This window comes from Entelurus aequoreus, linkage group LG01 (genome assembly GCF_033978785.1).
Source record: "Entelurus aequoreus isolate RoL-2023_Sb linkage group LG01, RoL_Eaeq_v1.1, whole genome shotgun sequence".
NCBI classification, from domain to species: domain Eukaryota; kingdom Metazoa; phylum Chordata; class Actinopteri; order Syngnathiformes; family Syngnathidae; genus Entelurus; species Entelurus aequoreus.
In genome coordinates, this window is record NC_084731.1 from 72,089,070 (window position 1) to 72,106,920 (window position 17,851).

A 17,851-nucleotide genomic window follows, 5' to 3' on the forward strand; every position below is an offset into this window, starting at 1 on the left:
AGCCCCACCATCCCCCCTCACCCTGATTGACTCTTCCACCCCGTCCCCATTGTGGACTCCTTCCGTTTCTTGGGCACCACCATCACCCAAGACCTCAAGTGGGAGCCGACCATCAGCTCCCTCATCAAGAAGGCGCAGCAGAGGATGTACTTCCTGCGGCAGCTGAGGAAACTTAAGGTGCCGACCGAGATGCTGGTGCAGTTTTACTCAGCCATCATAGAGTCCATCCTGACCTCCTCCATCACAGTGTGGTTCCCCGGCGCCACAGTCCAGGATAAGCATAGACTGCAGCGCATCGTACGTGCTGCTGAGAAGGTGATTGGCTGCAAGCTCCCATCCCTCCAGGACTTGTTCTCCTCCAGGACCAGGAGGCGTGTGGGTCGAATCACAGCTGACTCTTCTCACCCTGGACACAAACTATTCTCCCCTCTCCCCTCAGGCAGGAGACTATGGTCCATCCAGACCCACACCTCCCGCCACCTGAACAGTTTTTTCCCCTCGGCCATCAGGCAAATGAACAATAAATCCTAACAGTAGCTCCTTGAATTCCTTGAATTCCTTGAATTCCGTCTGAGTCTATAACATGATCTGATAGCTCAGTTACAGCTCTTTTTATTACCAAATATGTGTTATATGTGTTTTATGTTGCACGATTGCACCAAGAAAAATGCATTTTAATTACAGCAAGGTGGTCTTGCCGCTGGGCTTTAGGCCTGTTGCACCTCCAACGGTGCCTGTGGTGGACTGTGCATGGCAGGGACGTCCTCTTCTCTGAGGCAGGCCTACACCTGACCACATACCAGAAAAAGTTTTGCTGCAGGGTCTTCAGCTGGGGACCACCTCTCATTGATGTTTTGCCCCTTAGCCTAGAACATCTCCTGGTGGTGTCGTGGGGGGGTGGGGGGGGGGTGGGGTGGGGGGGGGGGGGGGGGGGAGTGAAAAGAGACATCTCCCTGACACCACCTGCAGCAAACCTACTCGGATGTTTCTCCCCAAACCTTGTCGCGTTGTTTCAGCCAGAGCCAGTGGCTAGCTTTCTCTGCTATTTCTGAAAGCTCCTTGGTAGATCTGCTCAGGGTGGCTCCATGTAGTCCCAAGTCCTTGAGCAGGCGTGGTGTTGATCTGCCCACAAAGCCTGTGGTTCCCACCTCCACCGGGTACAGCTTCACACTCCATCCACTTTTTCTGCACTTCGCGACCAGGTCTGCATACTTCACCTTCTTTCTCTCGTAGGCAGCTTCCAGGCCCTCCTCCCATGGCACTGTCAGCTCAATCAGTACTACTGACTTCACAGCTGCAGACCACAGCACCACATCTGGTCTTAAGGTGGTGCTGCATATCTCCTATGGGAACTGTAGCTGCCTACCCAAGTCCACTTCCATCTTCCACGCCGCCCCTGGTGTTAATAGCTTGACGGATGGTCTCTTGCTGGAATGTGTCGCAGGTTCCCCCTGCCTGAGTAAGTGGATCCTGCATTGGCTTTCTCCTGGACTCTGGTTGTTTTCCTCCCGCCGACTTTTCTCCAGCATCTCTGCCAGCTTGCTGAGCATTTAGTCGTGCCGTCATCTGAGCCGACCCTGTGTCAGCGCCATTTTGCAGCCTGACAGAAGATGCTGGAGTGAGGCATTGATGGTCCCGCAGAGGTTGCAGGATTGCTCTGTGCCAAGCAATTGGTGGAGGTTTTTAGGGCTCGGGAGGGTGTCTTATGTTGCCTTGATGAGGAAACTATGTACTGTATATGTGTATGTGTGTGTATAGTAAGTCTTCCTAGTGGGACATGATAGTATATATATATATATATTTATATATAATAATAATAATAATACATTTTATTTGGTATAGTGCTTTACAGGATAAAAAGTACAATATAAAACAGTTCAAAGTAATAATACATAATACTGGAAATATAAAAGCAGTACATTTAGGGACGGCGTGGCGAAGTTGGTAGAGTGGCTGTGCCAGCAATCGGAGTGTTGCTGGTTACTGGGGTTCAATTCCCACCTTCTACCTTCCTAGTCACGTCCGTTGTGTCCTTGGGCAAGACACTTCACCCTTTGCCTCTGATGGCTGCTGGTTAGCGCCTTGCATGGCAGCTCCCGCCATCAGTGTGTGAATGTGTGTGTGAATGGGTAAATGCGGAAATACTGTCAAAGCGCTTTGAGTACCTTGAAGGTAGAAAAGCGCTATACAAGTACACCCCATTTATCATTTATTTATTTACATAGTAATAATACATAATAACACTGGACATTACGAGACGAGACATTACAAGACACAGAACACTAATCGCAGGTTAAAAGCAGATCTGAAAAGGTGTGTTTTGAAGGTAGGAAGGTCTGAGCAGTCACGGATAGGTTTGGGGAGAGAGTTCCAGAGGGTGGGAGCAGCGATGGAGAAGGCTCTGTCACCCCAGGTCCGGAGCTTGGTTCCGAGTGGTGGGGAGAGGAGGTTGGCGTCGGAGGAGAGGAGGCTGCGTGAAGGGATATAGCGGTGAAGCAGGTTGGGGAGGAAGCAGGGGGCCTGGTAATGGAGGGCTTTGTGGGTGAGGAGGAGGGTTTTAAAGTGGATCCGGTGAGGAACGGGGAGCCAGTGGAGTTTCTGAAGGACTGGGGTGATGTGCTCATGGTAGCGGGTGTGGGTGAGCAGGGGGTCGACAGAGTTTTGAATGTATTGGAGTTTATTGATGATTTTGGAAGAGGAGCCGTAGAGGATGCTGTTGCAGTAATCGAGTCTGGAGGTGATGAAGGCATGGATCAGGGTTTCAGCGGCAGAGAAGGAGAGGGATGGACGGAGACGGGCGATATTTTTGAGGTGGAAGAAAGCAGTTCTTGTGATGTGGTTGATGTGGTGTTCAAAAGAGAGGTTATTGTGCAGAATGACTCAGAGGTTGCGGATGTCAGTGGATGGGGACAAAGTAGAGTTGTCGACAGAGAGGTGGAAGTTGTGAACAGTTTTGGTGAGGGATTTGGGGCCGATGATGTGCATGTCTGATTTGTCGCAGTTGAGTTTGAGGAAGTTGGAGTGCATCTATGATTTGATTTCAGTGAGGCAGTCGGTCAGGGTGGAGAGCGTTATGGAGGAGATGGATTTTGTGGAGATGTATAGCTGGATGTCGTCTGCGTAGCAGTGGAATTGGAGGTGATGGCGGCGGAGGGGGTCAAGCAGGTGGGGAGGAAGAGGGAGTGGCTGAGGTAGTCAGGTTGCTGTAAATGGTGTCTATTTTGTTTTGGAAGAATGATAGAAAGGCGTTGCATTTGGTAGTGTTGAAGGTGTTGGAGATGTTGTCGGTAGGTTTGAGGAGTTTATTTATTGTGGAGAAGAGAGCTTTGGGGTTGGAAGAGCCAGAGTGTATGAGGTCGCAGTAGTAGGTGGATCGAGCGGAGTTGAGGGCATCTGTGTATTGGTGGAGGTGATCAGTGTAGGCTTGGTAATGAACAGTTAAACCAGTTTTCTTGAAGAGTCTTTCCAGTTGGCGTTTGCGGGATTTCATTATATGGAGTTCGGGGGTGTACCAAAGTTCTGAGCGTGTGAAAGTGACGATTTTGGTTCTGATTGGAGCTAACTGGTCAAGACAGGAGGAGAGTGTGTGATTGTAGAAGTTCACCAAGTCAGAGGGGTTGTCGGGTAACAAGGGAACAGAGGCAGATATCATGGTGGTGAGGGAGGCTGAGAAAGCAGAGGGGGAGATGGATTTGATATTACGGAAGGATATTTTGCGTGAGTCTTTGGGAGGGGGCATGGGGATGTTGATGTCCATAATTATAGCCAGGTGGTCTGAGATGTTGAGGTTAAGACTGGAGAGGTGATTTATTGTGAGGCCAGAGGAGCAGACGAGATCCAGGGTGTGACCACGGGTGTGAGTGGGGACGTTGACATGTTGTGTGAAGTTTAGACGGTTTAGTAGATCCAGGAATTCAGAAGCAGGTTCATTATTTGTGTCGTTGACGTGAAAATTGAAATCACCAAGGAGGAGAACAGATGGGGAGATGGCACAAAGCTGGATCAGAAAATATGAAAAATCGGAGAGAAAGGAGGGGTTTGGCTCGGGGACGGGGGGTCGATAAATGACGGCGGTGACTAGAGGAGTGGGACCAGAGAGTTTGAAAGCAGTGTGTTCAAATGAGGGAATGTCAAGAATGGAGATGGAGGTTGTTTTAATGTCTTTTCTATAAACTGTAGCAACTCCTCTTCCCCGCCTCTCAGGGCGAGCCTTCTCCATGTATGTGAAATTGGGGGGAGTGGTTTGGTTTAATGAGAAGTAGTCCAGAGGTTTGTGCCAGGTTTCAGTTAAACAGAGGAAATCAAGATTATTGTCCGTTATAAATTCATTGAGAAGCAGGCTTTTATTGTTTAGTGAGCATGTGTTGGGTAGAGCCAGTTTCAGGCGCAGTTGCTTTGTGATTAGCTGTGAGGATCGGGAGGATGGAAGAACCTACGGTAATTTCACTGCAGGCTGACTCGACGTTGACGTACATTGTTTAAATGTTTTATTCTACAGTAATTAATATTGAATTTGATCTGCTGATTTTGGTTTAAATTAACAAAGCCTATTCAAGATTTCATTGTGCCTGATAATGAACTGATGACACAATCATCTTGACTTTGAACACGGAAGCCGGAAGTCTCCTGCATGAACATTAGTTATATATACAGTATATATATATATACACTACCGTTCAAAAGTTTGGGGTCACATTGAAATGTCCTTATTTTTGAAGGAAAAGCACTGTACTTTTCAATGAAGATAACTTTAAACTAGTCTTAACTTTAAAGAAATACACTCTATACATTGCTAATGTGGTAAATGACTATTCTAGCTGCAAATGTCTGGTTTTTGGTGCAATATCTACATAGGTGTGTAGAGGCCCATTTCCAGCAACTATCACTCCAGTGTTCTAATGGTACAACGTGTTTGCTCATTGGCTCAGAAGGCTAATTGATGATTAGAAAACCCTTGTGCAATCATGTTCACACATCTGAAAACAGTTTAGCTCGTTACAGAAGCTACAAAACTGACCTTCCTTTGAGCAGATTGAGTTTCTGGAGCATCACATTTGTGGGGTCAATTAAACGCTCAAAATGGCCAGAAAAAGAGAACTTTCATCTGAAACTCGACAGTCTATTCTTGTTCTTAGAAATGAAGGCTATTCCACAAAATTGTTTGGGTGACCCCAAACTTTTGAATGGTAGTGTATATATATATATTGTTGTGTCGACAGCTCTTCCTCCCAAGGAAGTCAAAGTCTGCTGTCCACTCCCAAGTTCTTTTAATGGCAAATAAGCTGATGTTAAATTGACCACCAAAAGCAGTAGTTGGTATTTCGTTGTTTATTGTCAAAGCTTTGGCAATAATGAGACCAGCCTTGCACAAACTATCTCGATGCGTGGCTCTATCCTGTCTGCCTTCTTCTCCCTCTTCCTGTACTCTTCTCCCATTTTGTTTTGTCTACCGCTTGCATTCCAGACGCTCCAAGGCCTCAAACACACAGTCAACCTTTTACTAAGCAGACAATTTGGAAAAGCACTAGCTGTTTTGTAATATGACTACGGAAGTAAAAAGTAACACAAAATATGGATATATGGAAAATATCTCGTTCCATCAATATATATATATAGAGAGAGAGAGCTGTGACTTCAGGTCCACTGTAAGACGTGTGGCCAAACAAAATGTATTCTTGGTGCTTTCAGCCGAGCCGGATGAGGAGTGCGAGCTGCCAGAGGGCGAGGCTGGCATCGTGTGGGACGCCATCTGTTTCACCGTACTTTTAGCCCAGAGGAGAGTCTTCCTCAGCTACTACTTCCTGTACGTGGTGGCCGACCTCAAGTCGTCAAAGATACTCGCCTCCAGGTGTGTACCATCACACGCACACACAAATATAACTAACATCCACCTTTTTAATGTATATATTATATATATATATATATATATATATATATATATATATATATATATATATATATATATATATATATATATATATATATATATATATATTTATATATATATACTTTACATTGTAAAGTATATATGTATATATTTATTAGTTGCCAGTGAGGAGGTGTATTTTTGATGTAAACACAATGTCAGGTGCTGTAGGTCTTGAACCCCAGGATGCAGAGAGGGCAGGTAAACATGACTTTAATATCAAAAAGGAAATAGTGCAACTGGTAAGTGCACATGCAGGGAACATTGAAACAGGAAACAATCATGGAGCCCTGACTGGAGGGCGAGGCAGGCATAAATAGCAGCCAGCCGACTGACAACAGGCTTGCCAGGCTGCCAATCAGCGGCAGGTGAGGGGAAATAGCGCTTAGGGAGACAAGCAGGAAAAGGAACCAACCTTGAGAGCACTACACAAAGCAAGGAAACCCAACCAGACGTGAATGTGACAGATCGTCACACACAGGAAGTGTACTACCTGAGGGGGCGTGGCTACAGGATAGAGTTGCCAAATGTTTTCTGACTATTTTGCATGCATGTTGTGGAATTTAACTTTCTCAAAAATAAAAATGTTTGTTAATAATCTAATAAAAATTATGTGCAACAATAAATTGGTCATGTGTCAAAAAAAGATCTAACAGAGGTTGGTAAATGAGAATAAACCTAAAGTAAAATACCATGTAGAAAATTCCCACTTATTTTACCCTCAACTTAACTTTTTTTTCCTCAATTTCCCCCTTTTTTTCCCGATTTTCCTCGTTTTTCCTCAACTTTCCTTTTTTTCCCCCTCAATTTACCTGTTTTTTCTCAACTGTTTTCTTTTTTCTCAATGTTCCTCTTGTTTTCCTCAACTTTTATTTTTTCTCAATTCTCTTTTATTCCTCAATTTCCCACTTTTTTTAATGTTCCTCTTTTTTTTTTACAATTTTCCTCTTTTTCTATTTTTTTTCTCGTTTCTTCAACTTTCCTTTTTTTTCATTTTCTTTTTTTCTCAATTTTGTTCTTTTTTTCCTCAATTTTCCTCTTTTTTCCTAAATGTTCTTCTTTTTTCACAAATGTTTTTCTTTTTTCTCAACGTTTCTCTTTCATTCTCAAAATACCTATTTTTTTCCTAATTTTCCTTTTTTTGCCACAATTTTCCTCTTCTTTTCCTCAATTTTCTTATTTTTTCACTCAAAAGTTTTCTTTTTTCTCAATGTTCCTCTTTTATTTTCAAAGTTCTTCTTTTTTTCTCAATTTTCCTCTTTTTTTCTCAATTTTCAGATTTTTCCCCAACTTTTATCTTTTTTCTCAATTTCTCTATTTTTTTTAACTTTCCTGTTTTTCCCGATTTCCTTTTTTTTTTAAACTTCCTCTTTTTTCCGAGTTTTCATCTTTTTTGTTAACTTTCCTCTTTTTTTCTCAATTTTCCTCATTTTTAAAAATGTTCCTCTTTTTTCTTGATTTTCCGTTTTTTCCTCTTTTTCCCCAAAGGGTTCTTTACATCGCTGATATTAAGGCCCCCACTAACCCTGACCCTGACACTGACCCTTCTTTCCCTTTCACTGAGTTCTTCTCTTGGCAAAATGTGACAATCAATCCATAAATCCATCAATAAATGAATAAATAAATGGTGTCTTGGCCTGTCAGGGGTGCTGAGCTGTTCGAGGCCAAGGTGAAGAAGCAGGTGGCGGCCCGGCTGGAACTGGAGAAGAAGTCTGTTGAGACGCTGAAGAAACAGTAAGACTACGCACTGTTGTGGAACTTTCCATGATGTGTCACATTATGTACAACTGTTGTGTGTAAAACAACACTCCATAAATGACAGAAATAAAATCACCTGTGGAGAAGTCATCTGTTGTTGTAGGGAAGAAAATAGCCTTTTTTTTCTGGTTGATATGTGGAATCATAGCATGCTGATATGAAGCGTGGTGCTTTTGTTTATTCAGCATGACTCTCCTCACCTTCTTGCAGGATGGAGAAGATCAAATCCAAACAGAGAGGTCGGCCGACAGCGACGGACAAAGCAGGACTTCCTGTCGATCAGAAGACACGTGGTAACATGATCTTGTTGTACCTGAACGCATCATTTTACTGTAATGTGAGGATTGTACATATCTGACTGTGCATTATTATTATTATTATTATTGTTATTATTATTATTATTATTATTATTATTATTATTGTTATTATTATCATTATCATCATTATTATTATTATCATCATTGTTGTAATGATGATAATAATAATAATAATTATTATTATTATTAATATTATTATTATTATTATCATTATTATCATCATTATTATGTTTATTATTATCATTATTTAATATTTTTTAATTATTATTGTTATTGTTATTTTTATTATTCCAGATGCAGAAGACAAGGCTAAGAGAGATGCAGGAAAATGGTGGAAGCCTTGGGTCTCCAAGCCTGGAGGTGACATACATACTGTACATACATACATACATACATACAAACATACTTACATACCTACATACTTACATACCTACATACATACATCATCATCGTCATCATCGGCGGTCACTCGAAGCGAGTATGACGATCCTCCTGGTAGGGGGGTATCCCTTTATGGAGGATGCCTGTGCATGACTTTGTTTAACGTGGGGAGACTGATGAACAGACAGTCACCACACGATCCTTGACAGATTCTGGTCAGGGTCCAGTGGCATGGAGTCCAAGACGACTGGGGACCCTTTTCTGCTGCAGCCTTCATCCCCCATCCCAGCCGTTGTGACGCTCCATAGGGTTAGCAATCATCCTCTGCCTGTTCCACCGTTGAGGTCTTGGGTTGTTATTTCCCCATAAGTGGGCCAACATGGATGTGGGGGTGCATTCTTCCGCCATAGCAGCCGTTGTGGTGGTTCTTACATCTACCGTTTTCCGCCTGCTCCGCCGTTGAGGTCTTCACCGTATCCCTGGCTAGGGGGCAGTCAGGTACTAAGCCTTTGCCAAGGACCACCTGGGGTAACAGTAGTAAAGGAGTTAACCTCCTAGTGCCCCAAGACCCCTTAGAGGAGCCTCCACTGCCGGATGCATTTTAACGTCATGCCCAGGACACAATACATACATACATACATACATACACACACACACACACACACACACACACACACACACACACACACACACACACACACACACACACACACACACACACACACACACACACACACACACACACACACACACACACACACACACACACACACATTATTATTGTAGGTACATATATATATATATACATACATACACACATACACATAAATACTGTACATAGAGGCATGCATGCATACAATACATACATACATTCATTCATACATACAGTGCATATGTACATAGAGTACACTACAATGGATAGATATGATTTTACGGCTGCTTCTTCCCCACAGTGGAGAACAACTGTGGCTACCACCTGTTTGAGAGCGACAGCGAGGAAGAGGAGGACCAAGACGCTCCGGAGAAAAAAGACCAAGAAGTGCCTCTGAAAAAGAAATCTGCGTTCCAGGTTGGAAAGACAAATATCCTATATTTCAACTATACTTCAACAATATTTCAACTATATTTCAACAATATTACAGCTATATTTCAACTATATTCCAACTGTAGTTAAACAGTTTTCAACTATATTTCAACACTGTTACAACTATATTTAAACTATATTGGACTATATTTCAACACTATTGCAGCTAAATTTAAACTATATTAAACTATATTTTAACAATATGTCAGCTATATATCAAGTATATTTTAACTATGTTCGAAGTGTATGTCAACTATATTTCAACATTATTTCAACTGTATTTCAACTATATAGCAACAATATTACAGCTATACATCAACTATATTTAAACTATATTCTAAGTGTATTTTAACTATATTTCAACATTATTCCAACTGTATTTCAACTATATATCAACAATATTACAGCTATATTTTAACTAAATTTCAACTTTATATAAACTATATTTCAACTATATTCCAACTGTATTTCAACTATATATCAACAGTGTTACAGCTATATTTCAACTATATTTAACTATATTTCAGCTGTATATCAACTATATTTAACTATAATTCAGCTGTATATCAACTATATTCCAACTGTATTTCAACTATATTTCAACAATATTACAGCTATATTTAAACTTTATTTAACTATATTTCAACAATATTTCAGCTATATTTCAACATTATTTCAACTGTATTTCAACTATATATTAACAATATTACAGCTATATTTCAACTATATTTAACTATATTTCAGCTATATTGCAACTATATTCCAACTGTATTTCAACTATATTTCAACACTATTAAAGCTATATTTCAACACTATTACAGCTATATTTCAACTTTGTTTAATTATATTTCAACAATATTTCAGCTATATATCAACTATATTTCAACATTATTTCAAGTGTATTTCAACTGTATTTTAACTGTATTTCAATTATATATTAACAATATTACAGCTATATTTCAACTATATTTAACTATATTTCAGCTATAGTTCAACTATATTCCAACTGTATTTCAACTATATTTCAACACTATTACAGCTATATTTCAACTATATTTAACTATAGTTTAACAACATTTCAGCTATATATCAACTATATTCTAAGTGTATTTCAACTATATTTCAACATTATTACAGCTATATTTCAACTATATTTAACTATATTTCAGCTATATATCAACTATATTTCAACCATATTCCAACTGTATTTCAACTATATTTCAACACTATTACAACTATATTTCAACATTATTTTAAGTTTATTTCAACTATATTTCAACATTGTTTCATCTGTATTTCAACTATATATCAACAATATTACAGCTATATTTAAACTATATTTAACTATATTTTAGCTATATATCAACTATATTTCAACTGAATTTCAATTATATTTCAACACTATTACAGTTATATTTCAACTATATTTAAATATATCTTAACAATATGTCAGCTCTCTATCAACTATATTTAAACCTTATTCCAAGTGTATTTCAACTACCGTATATTTATACTATATTTCAACAACAATATTACAGCTATATTTCAAGTATATTTACCTGTTTTCCAGCTGTATTTCAACTATATTTCAACAATATGACAGCTATATTTCAACTGTATTTAACTATATTTTAACAATATGTCAGCTATATATTAACTATATTTCAACCTTATTCTAAGTGTATTTTAACTACATTTCTACTATATTTCAACATTATTTCAACTGTATTTCAACTATATATCAACAATATTACAGCTATATTTCAACTTTATTTACTATATTTATAGTGTAACTGTATTTTTACTATATTTAAACATTAATTCAACTGTATTTCAACTATGTTTCAACAATATCACAGCTATATTTCAACTTTATTTAACTCTATTTCAACAATATTTCAGCTATTTATCAACTATATTTAAACATTATTTCAGCGATATTTCAATTATATATCCATAATATAACAGCTATATTTCAACTATATTTCAATATATTTCAGCTATATATCAATTATATTTCAACTATATTCCAACTGTATTTCAACTGTATTTCAACTATATTTCAAGCTGCATGAGTATGAATATGATGAGTTGTTCAAAGCTGGCCTACGAAGCCTGGATCACCAGCTCTAAGGCGGCCTTGAAGAACCTGAGCAGGGAGAAGAGGAGGATGAAGAAGGAGGAGAAGAAGAGAGCCAAGAGAGAACTTCAAACACAGCAGAGTGAGGACATTGTGCTCAAATGTGGATATTAATATTTACATGTATTTCTAAATCGTAAATAAATGCTAGCAAGAGGTGGCTAACAATGCAATGGGAGTCGATCTATTCCGCCTATAAAGCGCTCTAAAAACATCCAAAAACATCCATTAAAGTTTTATATACACACTGTAAGTATATATGTAGTGTAGTAACATTCATAATAACATGTCATATTTACATATTTTAATCATACTTTAAAGGCCTACTGAAACCCACTACTACCGACCACGCAGTCTGATAGTTTATATATCAATGATGAAATCTTAACATTGCAACACATGCCAATACGGCCGGGTTAACTTACAAAGTGCAATTTTAAATTTCCCGCCACACTTCCGCTTGAAAACGTCTCGGTATGATGACGTATGCGCGTGACGTAGCCAGTTTAACAGAGGTATGGCTTCCCCATTGAAGCCAATACGAAATAGCTCTGTTTTCATCTCATTATTCCACAGTATTCTGGACATCTGTGTTGGTGAATCTGTTGCAATTTGTTCATTGCATTATGGAGAAAGAAGCTGAGCAAGCAAAGAAGAAAGTTGTCGGTGCGAAGAGGATATTTTGCGAGGGAAGTCAGCAACACAACACAGCCGGTGTTTCATTGTTTACATTCCCGAAAGATGCAGTCAAGATCGAAGAACTTGGACAACAGAGACTCTAACCAGGAGGACTTTGATTTGGATACACAGACGCGATACCGTGAGTATGTAGCTGCGCTTCCAAACATTTGATCGCTTGCTATAACTAGCTCGAGCTAGTAGCTAGGAGCTAGGAGCTAGCATAACAAACACCTAAGTGTTTGTTATGCGGGATTAATTTGTGGCATATTAAATATAAGCATGGTTGTGTTGTGGCTAATAGAGTATATATATGTCTTGTGTTTATTTACTGTTGTAGTCATTCCCAGCTGAATATCAGGTCCCACCCGCGCGCTTCCAAACATTTGATCGCTTGCCCGTACGTGCGTGTCATGTACGTAACTTTGGTTAAATATATAAGATTTATGAACCTTGGGTTAGGTGAACGGTCCTTTGGGCTGAGTGAGTGTGTGTGTTGTGCAGGTGTTTGAATTGTATTGGCGGGTTATATATACGGGATCCCGTCCATATAACCCGCTCGAGCTATAACTAGCTCGAGCTAGTAGCTAGGAGCTAGCATAACAAACACCTAGGTGTTTGTTATGCGGGATTAATGTGTGGCATATTAAATATAAGCCTGGTTGTGTTGTGGCTAATAGAGTATATATATGTCTTGTGTTTATTTACTGTTGTAGTCATTCCCAGCTGAATATCAGGTCCCACCCGCGCGCTTCCAAACATTTGATTGCTTGCCCGTACGTGCGTGTCATGTACGTAACTTTGGTTAAATATATAAGCTTTATGAACCTTGGGTTAGGTGAACGGTTCTTTGGGCTGAGTGAGTGTGTGTGTTGTGCAGGTGTTTGAATTGTATTGGCGGGTTATATATACGGGATCCCGTCCATATAACCCGCTCGAGCTATAACTAGCTCGAGCTAGTAGCTAGGAGCTAGGAGCTAGCATAACAAACACCTAGGTGTTTATATGCGGGATTAATTTGTGGCATATTAAATATAAGCCTGGTTGTGTTGTGGCTAATAGAGTATATATATATGTCTTGTGTTTATTTACTGTTGTAGTCATTCCCAGCTGAATATCAGGTCACCCCCGGCTCTCACAACATCTTCCCTAACTGAATCGCTTCCACTCCCCACTAGTCCTTCACTTGCATTTTCCTCATCCACAAATCTTTCATCCTCGCTCAAATTAAAGGGGAAATCGTCGCTTTCTCGGTCCGAATCTCTCTCACTTCTGGCGGCCATCATTGTAAACAATAGGGAACTTTGCGGATATGTTCAACTGACTACGTCACGCTACTCCCGGTTGGGGCAAGCCTTTTTTTAATCAGATACCAAAAGTTGCGATCTTTATCGTCGTTGTTTTATACTAAATCCTTTCAGCAAAAATATGGCAATATCGCGAAATGATCAAGTATGACACATAGAATAGATCTGCTATCCCCGTTTAAATAAAAAACATTCATTTCAGTAGGCCTGTAAGTATATATGTAGTGTAGTAACATTCATAATAACATGTAATATATACATGTTGTAAGTATATATGTAGTGTAGTAACATTCATAATAACATGTCATATTTACAAATTTTCATCATACTGTAGGTATATATGTAGTATCTAGTAACATTCATAATAACATGTCATATTTACATATTTTCATCATACGGTAAGTATATATGTAGTATCTAGTAACATTCATAATAACATGTCATATTTACATATTTTCATTATACTGTAGGTATACATGTAGTATCTAGTAACATTCATAATAACATGTCATATTTACATATTTTCATCATACTGTAGGTATATAAGTAGTATCTAGTAACATTAACAATAACATGTCATATTTACATATTTTGATCATTTTAGGAATTTCACAGACACATCACAATGTTCGTTTTTCCCTTCAACAACAACAACACTACTAATCATGGCAGACTTGATGAGAGACAACAAATATAATAAAAAAAATCCCTAAGTGTACAGTGTCTGCTTTTACTGGGAAAAAGACTGATGGCATGTTTATATCTTCCCGTTTGGAAGCTCCAGGTGGGAGACATGATTTATCATCTAGAATTAACTTTCACCAACTCAGAGGCCATGCAGCAGCTCAGTATGTAAATATAGCAGCATAAGCTAGTTAGCTCTCTAAAAGTAGTTCCTCTGTGTTAGCGCTTATAATAATAATAAGCTGTATTAATAATATATCACTAATACTTGTTTAATATTCAAGTCACGACATGTAAATGGAATATTTTTGGTGTTTTTTATGTTTTTTAGAGGCTATGTGCGCAATAGACGCAATGACATTATGGCTCTCATTGGTTCCATTCTTAGCTGACTTTTGCTAACATTTGTTTCTGATTTAGAAGGCATAAAAAAAACACCATATGTATACTTGTCTTACATAAGGATTGCAAATGATAGACAATTCCCCCAAAAAAATTCAGTTCCCCCTAAGTGCAATTAGCAATATATCAAATTTTGTTCATATTTTAACTAATAAATATCATAATATAAAAAATTAATATTTCCCCGCGTAGTACTTAGATAATACAAATAATAATAATATAATAATTATTATTATCATTATAATTATAGTAATAATAGTAATAATATAATAATTATTTTTATTATTATTACATCATATTATATATTACAGTATATAATATTGTAATATGATGTATTATGTATTATGTTATATAATATTAAAACACTGAATTATCTCTATTAAGATTGTAATGAACAATTATAAAATGTCTACTTTCAAAGGCTTAATAATGGCAAACGTTGTGGTTGCAGTGGTATGTTAATATAAAATATGAATGTAATAAATGATAACTCTTACATTACAGGTGTGGACAGAGTGGACTCAAGTGAAGATGAACTGGATGAGAGCACCACGAGGGAGAAGGTGGAGGAAGATAAAGGTAATAAAAATGTTAAAACTATTTTTCAACAATATTCTGACTATATTTAACTCTATTTAAAAAATGTTTTCAACTTCATTTCAACTGTATTTCAATTATATTTTAACTATATTTCAATAACATTTCAACTATATTCTGACAACATTTAACTATATGTTTTAACAATATTTAAACAACATTTCAACAACATTTCAACAATATTTCAACTACATTCCAACTATATTTCCACAATATTACAGCTATATTTCAACAATATTTCAATTATATTTAAACTGTATTTGTAATATTTCAGCTGAATTTAACTATTTTTCAAAAATATTTCAATAATATTTCAACAATATTTCAATAATATTTCAACTATATTTCATTTATATTTTAAATAGATGTCAACAATATTTCAGCTATATTTCAAGTATGTTTCAACCATATTTAACTAAATTTCTACTATATTTTAGCCATATTTCAACAATATTTCAGCTATATTTCAACTACATTTTAACAATATTTCAATATTTCAACAATATTTCATTTATATTTGAACTATATTTCAACAATATTTCATTTATATTTGAACTATATTTCAACAATATTTCAGCTATATTTCAAGTATATTCCAACAATGTTACCTATTTTTCAACTACATTTCAACTATATCTCAACTGTATTTCAACTAAACTTCAACAATTTTTTTATTATATTTCAACTGTATTTCAACTATATTTCAATAATATTTCAACTGTCTTCAACATTATTTCAACTATATTTCAACAATATTTCAACAATATTACAGCTATATTTCAACAATATTTTAATTATAGTCTTTCAACTATATATTAACAACATGTAACTATGTTTTAACAATATTACATTTCAACAATATTTCAACTATATTCCAACTATATTTCAACAATGTTACAGCTATATTTCCTCAATGTTTCATTTATATTTCAACTATATTTCAACTGAATTTAAACTATATTTCAGCAATATTTCAAATATAATTCAATTATAATTCAATTATAATTCAATTATAATTCAACTATTTTTCATCAATATTTTAATCATATTTCAACAATATTTCCTTTATATTTTAAATATATGTCAACAATATTTCAGCTATATTTCAAGTATGTTTCAACCATATTTAACTACATTTCTACTATATTTTAGCCATATTTCAACAATATTTCAGCTATATTTTAACACTATTTCAATATTTCAACGATATTTCATTTATGTTTGAACTATATTTCAATATTTCAAGTATATTTAACTATATTGACCTATTTTTCAACTACATTTAAACTATATTACAACAATATTTAAACTATATCTGAACTGTATTTTAACAACACTTCAACAAATGTTTTTTTTATATTTCAACTGTATTTTATTCCAGCTATATTTCAACAGTATTTCAACTATCTTCCAACAATATTTCAACTATCTTTCAACAATATTTGAACTATATTCCAGCTTTATTTCAACAATATTTCAAGTACATGTCAACTATATTTCAACCACATTGCAGCTATATTTCAGCTAAATTTCAACACTATTTCAACTGTATTTCAACTATATTATAGCTTTATTTCAACAATATTTCAAGATATTTCAACTATATTTCAACAATATTTCAGCTGTATTTCAGCTTATTTGAACTACACTTCAAGAATTTTTCAATTATATTTAAATTGTACTTAAACTATATTTCAACTATATTTCAGCTGTATTTCAGCTTTATTTCAACATTATTTCGACTACATTTCAACTATGTTGAAACTTTATTACAACTTTATTTCAACAATATTTCAAGATATTTCATCTATATTTCAACAATATTTCAGCTGTATTTCAGCTTTATTTCAACATTATTTCAACTACATTTCAACTATATTTCAATTATATTTGAATTATAATTAAATTATATTTTAACTATATTTCAGCTGTATTTCAGCTTTATTTCAACTACATTTCAACTATGTTTAAACTATATTACAACTTTATTTCAACAATATTTCAAGATATTTATCTATATTTCAACAATATTTCAGCTGTATTTCAGCTTTATTTCAACAATATTTAAGCTTTATTTGAACATTATTTCAACTACACTTCAACTATATTTCATCAATATTTCAGCTATATTTCAACTATATCTCAACTGTATTTCATCTATACTTCAATAATTTTTCAATTATATTTCAACTATACTTAAACTATATTTCAGCTGCACTTCAGCTTTATTTCAACATTATTTCAACCACATTTCAACTATATTTCAACTATACTACAACAATATTACAACAATATTTCAGCTATATGTCAATACATATGTCAACAATATTTAAGCTACGTATATCTCAACCGTATTTCAACTATACTTCAACAATTTTTCAATTATATTTAAACTATATTTCAACAATATTTCAACTTTATTTCAACAAGATTTCACCTACCTTTCAACTATATTTCAGCCTTATTTCAATAATATTTTAACGATATTTCAACTATATTTCAACACTAGTTCAGCTGTATTTCAACTACACTTCAACTATATTTAAACTATATTACAACAATATTTCAACAATATTT

At 36.1% G+C, this 17,851-nt stretch overlaps 1 protein-coding gene across 1 annotated transcript in view; it reads left to right on the forward strand.

Annotated features, from left to right (window-relative positions):
• Positions 1 to 17,851, forward strand: part of si:dkey-11f4.7 (piezo-type mechanosensitive ion channel component 2) — a 237,469-nt gene that overhangs the window by 127,224 nt on the left and 92,394 nt on the right. The window contains exons 38-44 of the mRNA XM_062057601.1: positions 5,689 to 5,848; positions 7,571 to 7,660; positions 7,895 to 7,977; positions 8,296 to 8,361; positions 9,336 to 9,451; positions 11,568 to 11,688; positions 15,182 to 15,256. Of these exons, the coding sequence (XP_061913585.1) occupies positions 5,689 to 5,848; positions 7,571 to 7,660; positions 7,895 to 7,977; positions 8,296 to 8,361; positions 9,336 to 9,451; positions 11,568 to 11,688; positions 15,182 to 15,256 (711 nt within the window). The remainder of the gene's footprint in view (positions 1 to 5,688; positions 5,849 to 7,570; positions 7,661 to 7,894; positions 7,978 to 8,295; positions 8,362 to 9,335; positions 9,452 to 11,567; positions 11,689 to 15,181; positions 15,257 to 17,851) is intronic.